Source organism: Staurois parvus, unplaced genomic scaffold, assembly GCF_062004578.1.
Source record: "Staurois parvus isolate SC_StPar_1 unplaced genomic scaffold, SC_StPar_1.0 ptg000132l, whole genome shotgun sequence".
In the NCBI taxonomy this organism is placed as follows: domain Eukaryota; kingdom Metazoa; phylum Chordata; class Amphibia; order Anura; family Ranidae; genus Staurois; species Staurois parvus.
The window spans coordinates 7,924,529-7,945,480 of record NW_028317928.1 but is presented as its reverse complement, the minus strand read 5'-3'; the positions used below and the strand labels follow the sequence as shown (position 1 = coordinate 7,945,480).

General features: G+C 44.9%; 2 protein-coding genes across 4 annotated transcripts in view; both read left to right on the top strand.

Annotated features, from left to right (window-relative positions):
• LOC149466279 (uncharacterized) overlaps positions 1-20,952 on the top strand; it is a 139,235-nt gene that overhangs the window by 23,319 nt on the left and 94,964 nt on the right. The gene's annotated exons all lie outside the window — the stretch shown is intronic.
• LOC149466282 (uncharacterized) lies at positions 42-17,082 on the top strand. Of its 3 annotated transcripts, none has more exons than XM_089672930.1 (8): positions 42-116; positions 2,796-2,913; positions 3,364-3,475; positions 3,585-3,682; positions 6,770-6,875; positions 8,223-8,339; positions 8,818-8,922; positions 13,188-17,082. In XM_089672930.1, the coding sequence occupies exons 3-8, from the start codon at positions 3,403-3,405 to the stop codon at positions 14,435-14,437; spliced, it is 1,749 nt and encodes a 582-aa protein (XP_089529056.1). In that variant the 5' UTR covers positions 42-116; positions 2,796-2,913; positions 3,364-3,402; the 3' UTR covers positions 14,438-17,082. The 3 variants fall into 3 exon arrangements, with proteins under 3 accessions (XP_089529056.1, XP_089529058.1, XP_089529057.1); XM_089672931.1 differs by lacking the exon at positions 42-116 and adding an exon at positions 141-412; XM_089672932.1 differs by having other exon boundaries at positions 2,796-3,475.

Below are 20,952 nucleotides of genomic sequence, written 5' to 3'. Positions count from 1 at the left end.
GGCGAGGCCGCGGCCATTTTGTTGTAGCCCGGAAGAGGTGGAGGAAGGAGTTTCCAAGGCTCATTGAGGCTCCTAGTCTATTCGGGAGGTTGTAGTGTGTGCCCAGTGAGGAGGAGGTAATAGTGTCCTATTATTATCAGAGCAGGCAGGGGGTCTCAGCACTGTGTGTGTGTTGACTGAAGGTCATGTGACATAGTGGGTCAGGTCACGTGTCCTCCATAGTCAGTGCTCAGCACTGGGGGGGAGTCAGTCTGCTCTGCTGTATTGGGGTCTCTGTAGAGATAGATGTGACGATGGGGGAGGGGGGGAGGTTTATGACCGTTCTTCTGCTAGCTGCTGATAAATGGCAGTTGGTGGTGTCCCTCAGCCGCGGTGGGGTGTACGGAGAAGGCAGTCATTCGTACGGTGGACGGTAAGTGCACATTAGGGGTGTAGAGCGTAAAATTCTGACTTTGTTCCGTGCCGGGGAGGTCCAGGGTCTGCGTACAGCCGCCCATAGATGTGAATGACTGTATGCCGGTAGGTAGACACACGCCTGTGTAAGCATTAACGCCTCTATTTTGAAAATAAACATAATATAATACAATAAATATATCAAATCAAATTGAAAATGAATATGATAAACATAATGAAAAAAACATAATTAAAATATTTTGGAAAAAATATATTTAAAACATAAGAAAATAAACATATAAAATTATTTTGAAAATAAACATAATAAATATAATACAATAAATATATCAAATTGAAAATGAATATAATAAACATAATGAAAAAAATAAATAACTTTTTTTGAAAAAATATATTTCAAACATAAGAAAATTAACATATAAAATTATTCTGAAAATAAACATAATAAATATAATACAATAAATATATCAGATCAAATTGAAAATGAATATGATAAACATAATGAAAAAAATATATATTTAAAACAGAAAATTAACATAAAATTATTTTGAAAATAAACCTAATAAATATAATACAATAAATATATCAAATTGAAATATGATAAACCTAATGAAAAAAAATTTAAATATTTTTTAAGAAAATATATTTAAAACAGAATAAAATAAATCTATTAAAATATATTGAAAATAAATATAATAAACATAAAAATAATTGTAGCAAACAATGTTGAAAATGAATATAATAAACACAATAAAATAAATCTATTAAAATATATTGGAGGAAAAAAAATAATTAAAACATAATATAAATCTATAAAATTATATTGAAAATAAATATAATAAACATAATAAAATAAATCTATTAAAACATATTGGAGAAAAAAAAAATAAAAATAATAAATATATAAAATTATATTGAAAATAAATGTAAAAATGTTATAAAATAAATATATTAAAATATATTGAACATAAATATAATAAACACAATAAAACTGTTATTTTATTCATATTGAAAATGTGAAAATCTCAGTAAGGTATACTTATCCCTCCACAATCCTTCACCACCTCCCCTTGTACTGGAGAACACTCAGTGTACGCACTGGCGGTAGAGCTTACCGTTGAGGTGACATCACTGATCCCCTGCTCATCACATGCTAGTGTTCAGACCTTTTTATTGGCTGCTCGGGCCCAAGAGCTGTCACATGGGGGGATCTGACATGCACAAGGTCACCTATTAGAGTTAGAGAACGAGGATTCTGATGAAGTGGGGAGGCATCAAGGGAATGTGGAGGGGAGGGTGTGTCTTGCTAGGGTGACGGCTTTATGGCAGACACTGGACAGTACCTCTTTAACCACTTCAGCTCCAGAAGGTTTTACCACCCCCCCCTTCATGACTAAGCCGTTTTTTCTATTCAGCACTGCACTACTTTAACAGGCAATTGCACTGTCCTGTAATGCTATACCCAAATTGAATTTATATAATTTTTTCAACAAAAATAGATCTTTCTGTTGGTGGTGTTTGATCACCGGTAGGTTTTTTATTTTTTGCGATATAAATGAAAAAAAAAAAGACCAAAAATGTTGAAAAAACCCCCCCAATATTTTCTACTTTCTGCTATAAAACATATCCAATTTAAAAAAGATTGAAAAAAAAAATTTCATAAATTTTGCTCAAAATGTATTCTGCTACATGTCTTTGGTACAAAAAAAAAATCCCAATAGTTGTATATTGATTGGGTTGCATGAACAATATAGCGTCTACAAACGATAATATATACTGGAATTTTTATTTATTCATTTTATTTTACACTACTAATGGCAGCGATCAGCGACTTACAGTGGGGCTGTGATAGTGCAGCGGGTCATCTGACAATAACTGATGCTTGGGGGGGGGGAACTGACTAACTGCCACTGCCATCACCAGTGATATTAAAACAGTGATCAGTGCTGTTACTATACACTGTACTAATTACACTGGCTGGGAAGGAGTTAACATTTAGGGGCAATCAAAGGGTTATCTGTGTGCCTAACTATGTGTGCTGATTTTATTAAGCAAGGTGCTGTTTTTTTTCTCCCTGCTTTACAGGGAGAAAAAAAAACAGCATGTTGCTGCTGTCTGTAGAGAGCTCTGTGTTGTTTACCAACATAGAGCTCTCTTCTGTCATTCGCTCTGCTGATCAGCAGGTCCAAGCCATTGGCCAGGACCCGCTGATCGGCTTGTGCTGCAGCGAATGGCAGCTGAAGATTCCAGGGGCACGTATGCAGTCTCTCCGGCTCCCAGGCTAGGACATTTTACATTCTATGGTCCCAGGCAGCTCTATGCAAGAGGCTTTGTTCTCATAATCATTGCTTCTAATTTCACATTTTTTGGGACATCTCATACAGATTAATTGCAGCCAGTTTTCAAGGAGAGACCTCTGTATAGAAGACCTGACCAAGAACTGCGAAGGAGCGGAGCCACATGACTGAGAGGGTATTAGACCACACCCTTGGGACATAAGAGGTGAGGAGGATTCTGGGAGGTCACATGACATCACTCTTATCTATTAATAAATGCGGACCTGAGCGGAGAGGTGAGGAGGATTCTGGGAAGTCACATGACGTCACTCTCATCTCTATTAATAAAACAGACCTGACCAGAGAGGTGAGGAGGATTCTGGGAGGTCACATGACGTCACTCTCATCTCTATTAATAAAACAGACCTGACCGCAGAGGTGAGGAGGATTCTGGGAGGTCACATGACATCACTCTTGTATAAAACTGAGACTGGCCTGGAGAGGTTAAGCACATTTAATGGCTGTACATTTTAGTACACTTGATGTTCTAGATTAGATGGCGGCACTTTCATGAGCTGCTGACAGGAGAGGTGAGCGGTGCTGGGAATTCTGGGACATTCTCCAGTAACAGACAAGGGATGTGTCTGGATGGTGACTGTATCATTGTGTGTGTCAGGTTCCTATAAGGTGTCAGGATGTCACTGTCTATTTCTTCATGGAGGAGTGGGAGTATATAGAAGGACACAAGGACGTCATGATGGAGATCCGGCCGCCCCTCACATCACCGGGTAAGAGGAGACTTTCATTTCTTGTATTGAGGATCCACCTAGATACACACATCCTCTGATATAAAGACAAAGAAACAATGTATTCAGTCAGTGTGTGTGTTTCCTACAGATGGATCCAGTAATGGGAACCCACCAGAGAGATGTCCCCATCTTCTGTATTCCCGGGACTCCACACAGGAACATCAGGAGATCCCTCAGGAGTATCAGGTAGATGGATCCAGTAACGGGAACCCACCAGAGAGATGTCCCCGTCCTCTGTATTATTATTATTATTATTATAATACAGTATTTATAAAGCGTTAATAGTTCACTCAGCGCTGTACATTACAAAGGGGGACAGAACATATGACAGAACAATACCAATACAATGCAAAACATGAGGGGATCGAGGGCCCTGCTCTTTCGAGCTTACAATCTAGGAGGGAGGGGATAGTGGTACAGGAGGAGATAGCTGTGGGGGATGGAGTGGTAGGAAGAGTAGAGGAGGTCGGCAGGTTAGCAGGGGGCGGGGTAGGCTTCCCTGAAGAGGTGGGTTTTCAGGGTGCGCCTAAAGGAGAGGAGAGTAGGTAATAATCTGATGGGTTGGGGCAGGGAGTTCCAGAGGATAGGTGACACCCTGGAGAAGTCCTGGAGGCGGGCATGGGAGGAGGAGACCAGGGAACTAGAGAGGAGGTTTTGTGAGGAGCGGAGTGTGCGTGCTGGGCGGTACTTGGATATTAGGTCAGTGATGTAGTATGGGGCAGTATGGTGGACAGCTTTGTACGTCAGTGATAGGATTTTGAATTTGATCCGTTGCGCAATCGGAAACCAGTGGAGGGATTGGCAGAGGGGGGTGGCGGAGATGGAGTGGTTGGAAAGGTGAATGAGTCTGGCAGCCATATTCAGGATCAGCTGAAGCGGGGATAGCCAGCGGCGAGGCAGGCCAGTGATGAGAGAGTTGCAGTAGTTGAGTCGTGATATGATGAGGGAGTGGATGAGCTGTTTAGTGGTTTCTGGAGTTAGGAACGTGCGTATTTTGGCGATGTTGCGGAGGTGGAGTCTGCACGAGTTTGTTAAAGATTGGACTTGGGGCTGGAAGGATAGGTTGGAGTCCAGAATGACACCAAGTACTCTGGCCTGCGGGGCGGGTTTGATGGTGGCGTTGTTGGACGTGATGGAGAAGTCAATGGGGGGTGGTGTGCGGGCTGGAGGGAAGACAAGAAACTCGGTTTTGGAGAGGTTCAGTTTAAGGAAGTGGAGCGACATCCAGTCTGATATGTCGCTTAGTAGGTGTGCGATTCAGGCGGAGACCGAGGGGGTGAGGTGGGGGGTTGACAGATAGATTTGTGTGTCGCCGGCATAGAGGTGGTAGTTGAAGCCGTGAGAGTGTGTGAGTTGGCCAAGGGAGGAGGTGTAGATGGAGAAGAGAAGGGGCCCAAGGACAGAGCCTTGAGGGACCCCAACAGAGAGGGGGAGTGAGAGGGAGGTGGTAGCATTATAGGTAACGCTGAAAGAGCGTTGTGACAGGTAGGATGAGAGCCAGGAGAGAGCAGAATCTCTGAGGCCGAGGGAGTGTAGTTTTTTGAGGAGGAGGGGGTGGTCGACTGTGTCGAAGGCCATTAGCTTTGGCGGTTAGCAGGTCATTGGAGAGTTTGAGTAAGGCAGTTTCGGTGGAGTGTAGGGGACGGAAGCCGGACTGTAGGGCATCGAGGAGGTTGTTGTCGTTGAGGTGAGAGCATAGGCGGGTGTAGACTAGGCGCTCGAGGAGTTTAGATGTAAATGGGAGCAGGGAGATGGGTCTGAGGTTGTTCGGGTCATTGGGGTCCAGGGAGGGCTTTTTAAGTATGGGGGTGATGTGTGCATGTTTCAGAGGGGAGGGGAAAGTGCCGGAGGAGAGGGAGAGATTAAAGATGTGGGTGAGGGAGCGTAGGATGGAGGGGGAGGGAGGTCGTAGGAGTTGTGAGGGGATAGGGTCAAGGGGGCAGGTGGTGAGGCGGGCATCAGAGAGGATCTTGGAGACTTCCTCGATGGTAGTAAGGTCAAAGGTGCGGAGTGTTGGGGGGGCTTCAGTATGAGGAATGTAGGGTGGGGTGGAAGTGGAGGTCAGAGCAGTGGTGGGGCCATGGGAGAGGGGTGATGAGGGGGTAGTTGAGTGAGGGGGAACGGGGTTGGAGGGAGTTTCAGCAGCGACGAAGTCCCTGCGGGTTATGTCGAGGGAGAGGGGGGATGAGGGGGTAGCTGTGTGAGAGGGGACGGGTTGAGAGGGCGTGTGAGTTGCGGCGATGTCCTTGCAAATTGTGTCAATCTTGTTTTTGAAGTGATTGGCAGTCTCAAGGGCAGTGAATGAGGTGCTGGGTGGAGGTGGGGGTGGCGAGAGTAGAGAGTTGAAGGTGGAGAAGAGTCGGCGAGGATTGGAGGAGAGGGCCTTGATGAGGGTCAGGAAGTAGGCTTGTTTGGCTGCGTGGAGGGAGGAGGTGTAGCTGTGGAAGGCAGATTTGTAGCGGGCGAAGGCTTGTTGGGATTTGGTTTTGCGCCATAAACGCTCCAGGGCACGACTGTGTCGTTTGAGGGTTTTGGTGTGATCAGTCTGCCAGGGCTGGAGCGGTCGGGGTCTGATGTTGCGTGTGGTTAAAGGTGCTAGTGAGTCAAGGGCTGTTGACAGCGCGTTGTTGTAGGCAGTCATAGCCAAGTTGGGGCAAGACGGGGAGGATGCTGTCGTGGAGTTGATCAGCTGCAGAGTGGAGGGGGGCAGGGTTAAGGTTGCGGAGGTTACGGCTGGTAGTAGTGTGACATTTGGAGGGGTAGGCGTTGGAGGACGAGGAGATAGAGAAGGTAATCAGGTTGTGGTCAGAGAGAGGGAAGGGGGTGTTAGTGAGGTTTTGGGGAGCGCAGCGGCTGGAGAAGACAAGATCAAGAATATTACTGTTGGAGTGGGTGGTGGATTGTATGCACTGTGCAAGTGCAAAGGAGGAGGTTAAGTGGAGGAGATGGGATGTGTCTGTATTCCCGGGACTCCACACAGGAACAACACAACAATCAGGTAGAATAACGAAACGTCATTATCTCCCATACCAACAAGTACATACAGTGAAGGGAATGCGTATTTGCTCCCCTGCTGATTTTGAATGTTTGCGCACTCACAAAGAAATGATCAGTCTAAAAATCAAATGTTCGGTATATTGTAACACTGAGAGACAGACTGCTTTCAGAAAATATATCATGTTTTGGGGTTTTGTGCAATCTTCAGGCCTCGTAGACGTTAATGCTGTTTTTGTCCCCTTGGCCATTCACAAAATCATTCTTATACTTGTGTAGGTTACAGCGGATGTAAACCAGATTGATGGTGATGAGGAAGTAGAGACGTATATGATGGGGGATGATCCGTGTAAGGAGGAGGACCTTCCTCCAGAGATCAGCACAGGTGAGGAATAATCACTAAATCCAGAGAAGAGTCCCAGATCCTCGTTCAGTCACTACAACAATCTCTTCTTCTCCCCCCTCCTCTGTCAGTAGACAGTAATGGGGAGACATCGGAAATCAGAGAGTCTCTAGGACATGGGTGTCAAACTGGCGGCCCTCCAGCTGTTGCCAAACTGCAAGTCCCATGAGGCACTGCAAGATTGACAGTTACAAGCATGACTCCCATAGGCAGAGGCATGATGGGACTTGTAGTTTTGCAACAGCTGGAGGGCCGCCAGTTTGACACCCCTGGTCTAGAACACTCCTTAGAATTTTGTTCTGCCCTGGTACGAAAAATGATATTTCCTGGAACAAATTCACAAACCTGTCAGAATTAGGTACATGAATTTATCGGAGGCATGGTGAAGGGTGGCAATGTTGTCAGTGTTCATAGCACCATCAATGTTCAGCCCCAGTAGCACAATAGCATGGGTTGCTAAAACACCATGACATCCGATAACTCATCCCCAGCCCCATTCATCTACTGGCCAGGAGATTCCTGACATCCCCCATATGTGTGGAGGCAGCTGGATACTGCACACCGCAAGCTTCACGCAGGATCTGTGATGTAAGTGGACCCTGTTTCAAGTTCCCCCCATGCCATGCCCTTAACGCGTTCCCGTGGTTTAATCAAAGAGGTGAGCTTATGCCCAGTGGCAAGTGTTTGCTGGAGTGGTGTAAAACACGCTACTATTGGACCTATGGAAAACATGTTCTTTAGAGGGATGAATCATGCTTTTTAGTATCCGGCAGTCTAATGAATGATTTGGTGGATTCCAGAAGAACACTAACTTCGAGGCTTCCTAGTGCTCATTTTAATGGTTGGTGGGATATTAGGATTATGTTTATGTTTCAAACAATAGTGGCCTTCAAAAAAAAACCCATGACAGATCGATTTCAGCCTTGTGGTAGTTTGGTGAAGGCCCTTTCCTGTCTCCTGTGCACAAGCCAGCTCCATAAAGACGTGGTTTGTCCAGCTTGGTGTGGAGAAGCTTGAGTGGCCTTCAGAGCCTTGACCTCAAACCCTACTGAACTCCTTTGGGATGGAATTTCGGTTGCCTGACAGGTCTTCTCATTCAACATCTTTTGGCTAAATGGGCACATATTCCCAAATCTTGTGAGAGCCTTCTCTGAAGAATGGAGGGTATTGTAGCCATAAAAGAAGGGCAAGTCCAAATTATAATGTTCATGGTTTTGGAAGTGGATATCCAACACACTCATAGAGGGGTAATGGTCCTGTATCCACAGGCATTTGGTTGTATAGTGCGCATCTCAATTCAGGGGGCTTCGCTCTTATTTTTATTCACAGACTCCGAAGACACCAGAGCTACTCAGAGAGACGTCAAAGCTGAGGAGGAGGAGGAGGAAGAAGAAGAAATACATGTGATAGTCAAAGAAGAGGAAATTCCTGTAGAGATCGGCACAGGTGAGTAATTAACACTAATTGCCACAAAATGAAAAAAAGATAAATCTCCTTGTTAAACCACTATGGATAATGAATTCCAACCCAGTAGACAGTAATGGGGGACAGTATGTGCCCAGTGGGGGGTCAGGAACCATGAGCCTCTATTAGACTCCGGCGATGAGCCATGTAAGGAGGAGAAGATCCCTGCAGAGATCAGCCCAGGTGAGGAATAAACACTAAATCCAGAGAAGAGTCCCAGATCCCCCTTGTTCAGTCACTACTAATATCTCTTCTTCTCCCCCCTCCTCTGTCAGTAGAAAGTAATGGGGGGACAGTATGTGCCTGGGGGGGGGAGTCAGGAGCCATCAGCCTCTACTAGACTCCGGCTCTCCTCTTCACATCATGTCATTGAGACGTGACCAGTCTCCCCCCGCACACACTCTTTGGGGTCTCTCATACATCTCAGTACAGGAGGCTTCACTCTCATCTTTATTCACAGACCCCGGAGACATGACAGACACTCAAGGAAACGTCAAAGTTGAAGAAGAGGAAATAAGACGAGTCAAGATTGAAGAGGATGAAGTTCTTGTAGATGTTGGCACAGGTGAGAGAGACTAATATCTGGTTAAATACACCAGATAAAGTGCGTATAAAGTGTGAACCCTCTGCTGCTAGTAAGTAAAAACATTTAAACACAAGAGAAAAGAATAATGTAATGTTGAAGTTAAATAGGGGAAGTTCCGCTTTTCCGCCTCCTTCCCCCTTTCTCCTCTAACACCCTTGGATGCATTTTAGTTGAGGGCAGCAGGTACCTAGTTTTGACAGGGACTCTCTCCCGCTTCTGCTCAGATTGCCTCAGAAGTTCAGCCCCCGTTTTTTTTTCTGCACAGCTTTCTGGGACACGTCCTAGAAAGCTGCAGCACCATTCGCAAATCACAGTGCAAGGAAGCCAACTGAAGCAGACTTCCAGCACCAAGGACCTGAAGAAACGGTCCCGGTGAGGACAGTGCTAGATCCCTGGACAGGTAAGAGCCCTTGTATTAACCCCCTGCCTACCGGGCACTTTTACCCCCTTTCTGCCCAGGCCAGTTTTCAGCGATGTTGCACTTTGAATGGTAATTGTGTGGTCGTGCAACACTGTACCCATACTAAATTTTTATAATTTTTTTGAGACATATAGAGCTTTCTTTTGGCGGTATTTAATCACCACTGGGGTTTTTATTTTGTGATAAAGAAAAAAAAAAATTTTGAAAAATTTCTTAGTTTCTGTTATAAAGCTCTGTAAATAATGGATTTGGATTTTTCTCCTGCACTGATGTGCGCTGATGAGGCTGCACTGATGTGCGCTGATGAGGCTGCACTGATGTGCGCTGATGAGGCTGCACTGATGTGCGCTGATGAGGCTGCACTGATGTGCGCTGATGAGGCTGCACTGATGTGCGCTGATGAGGCTGCACTGATGTGCGCTGATGAGGCTGCACTGATGTGCGCTGATGAGGCTGCACTGATGGGCGCTGATGAGGCTGCACTGATGGGCGCTGATAGGCTGCACTGATGGGCACTGATGAGGTTGCACTGATGGGCACTCATAGGCTGCACTGATGAGGAGGCACTGACATGTGGCACTGATAGGCAGCACTGATGGGCACTATTGGCCGCACTGATGGGGCTACACTGATCATGAGGACATTGATGATCAGTGCCCTGATGACCAGTGTAGATGTTCCCCTGAGCGATGCCACTTACTGGCTGCTGATAACCGGCATTTCCTATTTACACTATAATCAGCTGTGATTGGACACAGCTGGTCACAGGGTAAAAAGTGGCTCTGATTGTCCCTTTAATTAGGCACGTGATCAGCTGTGTCCCTGGGGTTTTGGGAGGACGCCCATGGATACCTTCCCAGAACTAGCCGACTGCGCTGTAGCCATCTTTTGCCTATAGCGCGGCCGGGAAGCGGTTAAAAGTCAGCAGCTGCAGTGTTTGTAGCTGCTGACCTTGAATTTTTTTTGGGGAGGCCAATGAAGATCCTCTTTATATCACCCTAAAATATTTGGTTACAGTAGAAATTTTGATATAAAGATGGCAACTTATGTCAGTCCAGTCAGGGATTTCGATAGTCGTAGGTTTTGGTTGGAGCGGCATCTTTCACAGATACACCAACAAAGCTAATCGGTACAGAACTGAAAATCTGACCAGGTCACCCTACTATGGTTGGATCAACAAAGATCCTTTCCCCACCTCTAATGATCTAATCAGATCTGATGTGCATTGTGCGTTCCATTTTGTTGTGCCTGGTTCCACCTTTAACATTCTTAATAGCAGTGTTTCCAAACATTAGGTGTACTAGGAGTATGGAAGGTCCAGAGACATTAGATTGACAACTTCCTAGTCGATCAATATTCCTGGGGAACTCTGGAAAATGTAGCAGCACTCCATAAATGAGTAAAATATATAACCCATAGCAGAGGCTTTGCATCGAACCTCATATGCTGTGGCAGGTAGTCATGCAAGATGAAGGGGGGGACACTGGACACCTTTGTGCTATATGCTGGGTGTCCAGTTCACTCCTGTGCCTTTAACCACTTGACAACCGGCTATATCCGAATGATGGCTACAGAGAGGTTGTCTAGTTCTGGGAGGGCATCATATGACGTCCTCCCAGAATGTGCCCTGCCATGCGCCCCCGGCGGCACGCAGCTGGCAGTCTCTGTGATCACGGACACAGCTGATCACGTGATGTGATAAAAAGGCCAATCACAGCAGCATTTTACCATGTGATCAGCTGTGTCCGATGACACAGCAGATCACTGGGTAAATGCAGTTGTCGGTTGTCGGCTGCACTTTGCTCATCTGTCACAGCGTGAGGAAAGTACTGCCGGTAACTGGCAATTGTCAGAAAACAGATCGGCACTGATCATCAGCGCACAGATGATCAGTGCCCAGCAGTGCCATCCATGAGTTCCACCCACCTCTGTCAAGCAGTGCCACCCATCAGTGCTGCCCAGCAGGACCACCCATCAGTGCCCAGCAGTGCCACCAGTCAGTGCCCATCATTGCTGCCTATCCGTGCCAGCTCATCAGTGCCGCCTGTCAGTGCCCATCAGTGCTGCCCATCAGTGATGCCTCTCAGTGCAGCCTCATCAATGCACATCAGTGAAGATGAAAAGTTACCTGTTTTTTCAAAATTCTATAATGGAAACAAAGAAAAACTTTTTTTAAAATAATTTTTTGCTCTTTTTTTTGTTTGTTTATAGCTCAAAAAATAAAACGCGCAGCAGCAATTAAATACCACCAAAAGAAAGCTCTATTTGTGTGAAAAAAATGATAAAAGTTCATATGGATACAGTGTTGCATGACCGTGTAATTGTCATTCAAACTGCAACAGTGCTGAAAGCTGAAAATTGGCCTGGGCAGGAAGGGGGTATAAGTGCCCGGTAAGCAAGGGGTTAAGGAGGGGTGGGCTCCCTCCATGCAAACCTGCCCTCAATCTATCCATTATGATGTACACTCACCGGCCACTTTTATTAGGTCCACCTGTTCAATTGCTTGGTAACACCCATCAGTTACGTCTAGATTCCTAAATGCATTGAGTTGCTGCCATGTGATTGGCTGATTATCAATCTGTGTTACTGAGCAATTGACGTTTTTGCTTGTAACATGACAAAATGTGGAAAATTTCAAGAGGTTGGAAGACTTTTTCAAGGCACTGTAACTCCTCCCAAGAGTCAGCTCACTGCTTGCATCAGAGAGGAGTACTGAGGCTGGGTGCTCTATTTTCAGGACGCTCCATACAGCACCCTGCTCACCCCTCTTCCAACAGCCATGGTCTGTAAATACATGGTATTTCCCCTTTAACCCAGCCTGTCCATTTTTTCTTTTTCTTTTTAACCACTTCAAGTCCGGACACTTTCCCCCCTTCCAGTCCAGGCCAATTTTCAGCTTTCATCGCTCTCACACGTTGAATGACAATTGCGCGGTCATGCAACACTGTACCCATATGAATTTTTTTGCATTTTTTTGAGACAGATAAAACTTTATTTTAGTGGTATTTATTCACCACGGGGATTTTTTTTTTTTGCTATATAAATGAAAAAGTCCAAACATTTTGAAAAACAGTGTTTTTCTTATAACATTTTGCAAATAAATGATCTTTCTTCATAAATCTTGGCCAAAATGTATTCAGCTATCTTTTTAGTAAAAAAAAAAACCCAAATTAGTTTATAACCAAAAATGATAATTTTTTAAACTTTTTTACATTTTTCTTTCATTTTTTTATATTATTTGTTGTTTTTTTTTTTTAAACATACTGTCACCCTAGCAGTACAATGTCACCATGGTGACACTGTACTACTTGTGGGGGGTGATAAAGATTTTTTTTAAAAAGGCTGTAAAGGCAATCATTTCTCCTTCTCTCTGGCTGCATTGCTGCAGCCATTGAGAAATACTGTGAGAGCTGTGATTGGTCACAGCTTGTCACATGGTACAAGGCTGTTGTGAATAGCCCTGTACCATGTGATCTCTGTGATCATTCACAGATTTCACTAGTAGTAAGCAATGATGTCAGAAGTGACATCTTGCTTACTACTGTTCATGTGATCACTGATTGGCCAATCAGTGATCACATGATCGGGACCTCGCACAGAGGTCCCATACAGCGATCAGTGTTCCACTATGTCCGGAGGACACATTGAGCACCGGATCTCAGTGCCACGCATTCCCAGGTAGCGCACACAGGCTGTAAATGCGAGTGCCGTTTATGCCCCTGCACTGCTCTCGTCCGGCTGTTTATATACATGGGCCGGACGGGAAGGGGTTAATTCCCTCCAGATGAACAATGCGATGGGAATAATTGTATTATCTTCACAGATGATGAGATGGAAGATGAGGGCATCACATCTGATTCTTCAGAGGAAAACTCCATCACCGCAGATCTCCAGCCCGCACCCTCTAGGAATGGTGGGAGTTCTAAGCACTCGCTTCCCCTCACCCGCCATAAAGCTCGTAGAAGGGGTGAGAAGTTTTCCTTTTCCGTATCCAGGAGATTCTGCGCCGGAGGAACAGAAGCAACTTTAAATCAGAGAAATCGGACAGCGGAGGGTCAGTATTCTTGCTCCGCATGCGGAAAATGCTTTTCTTGGAAATCCTCGCTTTTCGAACATGAAAGAACTCACACAGACGACAGGCCATATCCGTGTTCTGAGTGCGGGAAACGTTTTAAACAGAAGTCAACTCTTGCCATTCACGAACGGATCCACAACCCCGAGAAGCCGTTCTCGTGTTCTGAGTGCGGGAAGTGCTTTACCCAGATAGGCAACCTTGCGTCGCACCAAAGAACGCACACGGGGGAGAAGCCGTTCTCGTGTTCTGAGTGCGGGAGGTGTTTCACCCGCAGAGTCAGCCTTACAGAGCATGAGAGGACTCACACTGGCGTGTCTCCATTTTCTTGTTCGGAGTGCGGGAAGTGTTTTACCCGTAAAACCAGCCTTGTTCTTCATCAGCGTACTCATACCGGGGTGACTCAGTTTTCCTGTTCCAAATGTGGCAAATGTTTTACCCAGAGGTCCCATCTTATTGCACACCAGAGGACTCATCCCGCGTTGTCGCCATTTTCATGTATGGAATGCGGGAAATATTTTACCCGGAGAGCCAACCTTCTCGTGCATCAAAGAACTCACACTGGGGTGTCGCCGTTCTCATGCGCAGAGTGTGGGAAATGTTTTTCCAGGAGGGCTAGTCTTACTGAGCATCAGCGGACTCACACGGGGGAGAAGCCGTATTCGTGTTCCGAGTGCGGGAAAGGTTTCTCCCTCATTTCAGCATACATTAACCACAAGAGGATTCATACGGGAGAGAAACCATTTAAGTGTTCTGAGTGTGGGAGGTGCTTCACCCAAAGAGCCAATCTTATCGGACACCAGAGAACTCACACCGGGGAAAAACCATATTCCTGTCCAGAGTGTGGGAGATGTTTCACCCGACGAGTCTATCTCACCGAGCACCAGAGGACGCACTCCGGTTTGCCGCTGTTTTCATGCGCGGATTGTGGGAAATCCTACTCCCAGAGAGCCAGTCTGATTAAACATCAAAGAACGCACGCTGGCGCGAAGCCGCAGTGACGTCCAGAATGGTCCACAAACGCCGAATCTTGTGACATGTCAAATCATTTTGCCTTTTTTTTTTTTTAATGTGGAAGAGTCCATAGCAATAAATCAGATCTGCCCAAAGCAAAAAAAAAAAAAATCCACATATAAATAAACTTTTTTAGGTGAATAAATATAAATAATAAAAAATAAAATCTACCGTTCTATTTCAGTCAACATCAACCAATGATTGTCTAAAACTGGCAGGAAATTTAAATGTCACTTTTTTTTTTGCAACAATGGGAGCGTACAAAAAAAAAAAACTCTGATCATGTGACTACAGCAAGCAGACCCTCCCTCTCAGGAAGGAGGTAATGGCCTTTCTCAAAATTTACAGGACAGCAGCATGTAAGGATCTGGAATGAAGTTGGCTAAATATGAAAGGTCCACACAAGTATTAGATCTCATGCGTGTTTCTGAATGTGAAAACCTTGTTTTCAGAATGCTGTCCCTTGTATCACATTTTTTTTTTAATCGGCCAGTTTGAAATCGGCAAGTAAATTTGCGGCTTTTACATCTGTTTTTCTTAAAGTGGGAATGGAATTGTCTCCTCTGTCTTTGTCCTGTCATCAATAACTACTTTTTATTTATTCTTTTGTCGTTGGTTTACTGGTTGAAAATCTGCAGTTTTTGTCTTTTTCTCACCAATGCGTTTTTTTTGTACTTTTTGCAGGAACGCACTACAGTCCATGTAACATGCTGGTTGAAAATCTGCAGTTTTTGGCTCCATTCACACCAATGCGTTTGTTTAGTTTTTACTTTTTTGAAGGAATGCACTACAGTCCATGGATTCCTCTGTCTTTGGCCTGTAATCAATAATTATTTTTTTTTATTCTTTTGTCATTGTTTTGCTGGTTAAAAATCTGCAGTTTTTAGCTCCGTTCAAATCAATGCGTTTTTTTTTTTTTTGGTTTTGGTTTTTTTAAAGGAACGCACTAAAGTCCATGGATTCCTCTGTCTTTGTCCTGTAACTAGTAACTACTTTTTTTTTTATTTTTTTGTTGTTGCTTTGCTGGTTAGAAATCTGCAGTTTTTAGCTCCATTCACATCAATGCGTTTTTTTTTGCTTTTTGCAGGAATACACTACAGTCCATGTAACATGGTTTCCTCTGTCTTTGTCCTGTAATCAATAGCTACCTTTTTTTTTTTTTTTTTTTTTTTTTTTTTTTGTTTCTTTGCTGGTTGAAAATCTGCAGTTTTTGGCTCCATTCACACCAATGTGTCTTTTTTTTTTTTTGTGTGTGTTTTTTGATATTTTGAAGGAACGCTCTGCAGTCCATGGATTCCTCTGTCTTTGTCCTGTAACCAATAACTTTTTTTTTTTTATTCTTTTTGTCGTTGTTTTACTGATTGAAAATCTGCAGTTTTTAGCTCCGTTCACACCAATGCAGTTTTTTAGTGTTTTTTGGTTTATTGAAGGAACGCACTACAGTCCATGAATTCCTGTCTTTGGCTTGTCATCAATAACTACCTTTTTTTTTTTTTCTTTTTTTTTTATTCTTTTGTTGTTTCTTTGCTGGTTGAAAATCTGCAGTTTTTGGCTTTCACACCAATGTGTTTTTTAGTGCTTTTTGCGGGAACGCACTACAGTCCATTTAACATGGTTTCCTCTGTCTTTGTCCTGTCATCAATAACTACTTTTTAAAATTCTTTTGTAGTTTCTTTACTAGTTGAAAATCTGCAGTTTTTAGCTACGTTCACACCAATGCGTTTTTTTTTTTGCGCTTTTTACAGAAACGCACTACAGTCCATTTAACATGGTTACATAGTTAGTCTGGCTGAAAAAAAGACAAACAGCCATCCAGTTCAACCAAAAAAAAAAAAGTTATAATCCTACACCCACATTTGATCCAGAGGAAGACAAAAAAACCCAGCAAAGCATGATCCATTTTGCTCCTGCAGGGAAAATATTCCTTCCTGATTCCCCGAGAGGCAATCGGATATTCCCTGGATCAACTTTACCTATAAATGTTATATCCAGTTATATTCTGTGTATCCAAGAAAGAATCCAGGACTTTCCTACAGCAATCCATTGAGCTGGCCAGAACCAACTCTTGAGGGAGTCTATTCCACATTTTCACAGCTGTTACTGTAAAGAAACCTTTCCATGTTCACCTCTAGGCTTTTTTTGAGCTGCTGCGTTTTTGGAAAGGGTCGGGGACTTTTTTTTAAAGCAAAAAGTAGCATTTGTGCTATGATAAGAGTTCAATGGAGAAGCTGCTGAAATGTATGCTAGTGCCTTTTTGCTGCAATTTGCGTTTTGCGTTTTTATTCTGCCCAGCAACAGAATAAATTCCATTTGAACCAAAAAAAAAAGGAGCTGAACAAAACATGATAAAAACATGTCAAAAATGCAAAGCAAACTGCAAAAATCACTGGAGGAAGCATCAAACGCAAAATGCATATATGTGAACCAAGCCTTTGTCTTATTATTTGTACTTTTATTTTTTTTTTAGAAAGATTTTATTGGTTTTATTACTCATTGTTGACTAAACCGTAGAGAACAATTTTCGGTCCTAAATGTTAACACAGCATGATGATGGTATGATTACAATGTGTTTGTAGGAACAAGTAACAAATAATTAAAGGACTAGACTGCTAAGGAAAGGTCTATGTATGCATCCTTGGCTGGTGTTCATTTGTTTAGAGGTACTAATGATCTGGTTTGGCCGGTTTTATGTTCACCAAGTTAGGAAATAGGGAAAGAGGTTTTAAGAAATAAATTATGAAGAGGGGAGGGGAAGGCCTGGGACAAAATTTGAAAAGGATTATAGCATAGGAGATGTATATTGTCCTTCCCATATGGATATAATTTATCCAACCATTCCTAACGTATTGATCCTTTTTGATGTTAGACAGCTCCTACTTGCTCATGGATCATGATACCAGCTTTTACTTCCTGGAACCTAAGGATGGTGAAGCTAAGGCGAGCCATACACATTTCATTTCCTTTCCTCTTGTCACTTAGTGAGCCCAGGACCTTGCATTCACTATATCTTCTCTCCCAGGACCCTGCATTCACTATATCCGCTCTCCCGGGTCCCTGCATTCACTATATCCGCTCTCCCCGGACCCTGCATTCACAATATCCGGTCTCCCCGGACCCTGCATTCACAATATCCGGTCTCCCCGGACCCTGCATTCACAATATCCGGTCTCCCCGGACCCTGCATTCACAATATCCGGTCTCCCCGGACCCTGCATTCACAATATCCGGTCTGCCCGGACCCTGCATTCACAATATCCGGTCTGCCCGGACCCTGCATTCACAATATCCGGTCTCCCCGGACCCCGCATTCACAATGTCCGCTCTCCCCGGACCCCGCATTCACTATGTCCGCTCTCCCCGGACCCCGCATTCACTATGTCCGCTCTCCCCGGACCCTGCATTCACTATGTCCGCTCTCCCCGGACCCCGCATTCACTATGTCCGCTCTCCCCGGACCCCGCATTCACTATGTCCGCTCTCCCCGGACCCCGCATTCACTATGTCCGCTCTCCCCGGACCCCGCATTCACTATGTCCGCTCTCCCCGGACCCCGCATTCACTATGTCCGCTCTCCCCGGACCCCGCATTCACTATGTCCGCTCTCCCCGGACCCCGCATTCACTATGTCCGCTCTCCCCGGACCCCGCATTCACTATGTCCGCTCTCCCCGGACCCCGCATTCACTATGTCCGCTCTCCCCGGACCCCGCATTCACTATGTCCGCTCTCCCCGGACCCCGCATTCACTATGTCCGCTCTCCCCGGACCCCGCATTCACTATGTCCGCTCTCCCCGGACCCCGCATTCACTATGTCCGCTCTCCCCGGACCCCGCATTCACTATGTCCGCTCTCCCCGGACCCCGCATTCACTATGTCCGCTCTCCCCGGACCCCGCATTCACTATGTCCGCTCTCCCCGGACCCCGCATTCACTATGTCCGCTCTCCCCGGACCCCGCATTCACGATGTCCGCTCTCCCCGGACCCCGCATTCACTACGTCCGGTCCCCCCTGACCCCGCATTCACTACGTCCGGTCCCCCCTGACCCTGCATTCAGTATATCCACTCTCCCCGGACCCTGCATTCACTATAACCTCTCTCCCATAGTACACAGAACATGGAAATACAATATTTTAGTAAATATAAACTGCTAAATACCTTTTATCATTATATAGCAATTTTGCTATCAGTGTCCAGAAGAGCACTGGTTAAAGTTTGTAGGAGGTGTTTCCATTCTCCCCTGATTGTCCTATGAGGCTGTATGACCCCCCGATCCTCTGTCTGGACAGTGCTGAATGGCCCTGTGCTGATCACACGCACTCTCCCAAGAAAAAAAAAAACCGCAATACACATCAAAACTGTGCCTGTGCAGCTGGTCCCCAAGGCTCTCTCCTATTAGGAGACGAATTGGGGACTGTGGAAGGATCAGAGAAGACAGGATTATTATTGTTACAGGTACTTATATAGCGCTGTCAATTTACACAGCACTTTACTATATATATATATATATATATATATATATATATATAGTGAACGGGACTGTAAGGTAACTCCATTTTATTTAGTGACCGGGCCTTTGATTGGCATTCAGAGAGCTTTAAAAAAAGCCACATTTTGAAGCTAGTGTAAACGAGGTCTAAAACCATGGTCTGACCACCTATTGTTATAGTCTGTCTGTGTTCAATTAGAAGAATCTGTCTTCGTAGGACTGTTGTACTGGAACGAAGTGCTTAGGATAGCTTTAGCATGATATACCAGAACAGTAAAGAATTTTTCTGTCACACCTGATCTCTGTCGTCATTGGGTGGGGTTAGCTGGTGCAGTTGACCAGGAGCCTGCATAACATTGATATGGACTTATATTATATAAAATGTATTTTTTACAAATCAGCCTGCAATGCCAGGTTCCTGCGGACTCTTCCACCAGTTCTCCAAACTGTATCCAAACCAAGGTACAAACTTTCACTTAGAGAGCTGGAGGAAGTGTCAATGGAGGAAGTGATCTCCGCACTCGTGTTCCATTGAAAACTACAAGTCCCTCTGCTGTGGTGGCAGAAAGGACTCGTTTATACATTTACAGAGCTGAAGGCAAGTAAGGAGGGAAAGCTTGGGGCTAAGGTCAAGACACGATCATCCCGGGTTGCTCAGCAGTTCCTAGTCAGTCGTGTTCACCATCTGCTCAGGAAGGGCAATTATGCGGAGAAAGTCAGGGCCATAGCGGCCATCTATCTGATGGCTGAGATCCTCATGTTCCATTGAAAACTACAAGTCCCTCTGCCATGGTGGCAGGAGGGACTCGTTTATTCATTTACAGAGCTGAAGGCAAACAAGGACGGAAAGCTTGGGGCTAAGGTCAAGACACGTTCATCCCGGGTTGGTCTGCAGTTCCTAGTCAGTTGTCTTAACCATCTGCTCAGGAAGGGCAACTATGCGGAGAAGGTCAGGGCCATAGCACCCATCTATCTGATGGCTGAGATCCTCAAGGCAGCTGGCAACACAGCCCTCAACAAGAAGACCCACAGCATGCCCTGACACCTCCAGCTGGCTGTCTGCAACAACAAAAACACCAACAAGCTTCTCGGTGGAGGTCACCGTTGCCCAGGGAGGGGTTCTGTCCAACATCCAGGCTGTGCTGCTGCCCAAGAAGACTGGTAGCAACTAGCCTGCTAAGTTCAATGATACTAATCTTTCAGAGCTGAAGGCAAACAAGGACAGAAAGCTTGGGGCTAAGGTCAAGACACGATCATGCCAGGTTGGTCTGCAGTTCCTGGTCAGTTGTGTTCACCATCTGCTCAGGAAGGGCAACTATGCAGAGAAGGTCAGGGCCATAGCGCTCATCTATCTGATGGCTGAGATCCTCAAGCTGGCCAGCAACACAACCCTCAACAACAAGAAGACCCACAGCATGCCCTGACACCTCCAGCTGGCTGTCTGCAACAACAAGAACACCAACAAACTTCTCGGTGGGGGTCACCATTGTCTAGGGAGGAGTCCTGTCCAACATCCAAGCCATATTGCTGCCCAAGAAGACTGGGAGCGACAAGCCCACCAAGTTCAATGATACTAGTCTTTGAATCATGTCTTCAATATTACAGAACCAGTTAGGTCCAGCTGAACGTGACCCACTACTTCTAAATATATCTTGACCTGGATAAATTAGAACCTTCACAGGCATTGCTCTGGCAAAAATCTGAAGGTATGAGTAGACTCCACTACCTGCACTTTACATATTTGAAGTAGACTTTTCCTTTAAGGTTGGTTAATTATTGTTAGGATAAGGGTTGGTATAGTTATGGTATTCATGAAATTATTATGCACTTAGAGAAATAATCAGTGGCACAAATTAGTCACTGGAAGTATACCTTACACAAGACCATGGATTCCCTGTGGGACTGTGCCGATTCATCCAGCTCTGCCATGGGATAGGAGTCAAACTCTCTTCCATACTTGAATGTACTGGGTATTTCCTGAATGAGTGGCAGGTAAAATTGTGGGTCTGAGAAC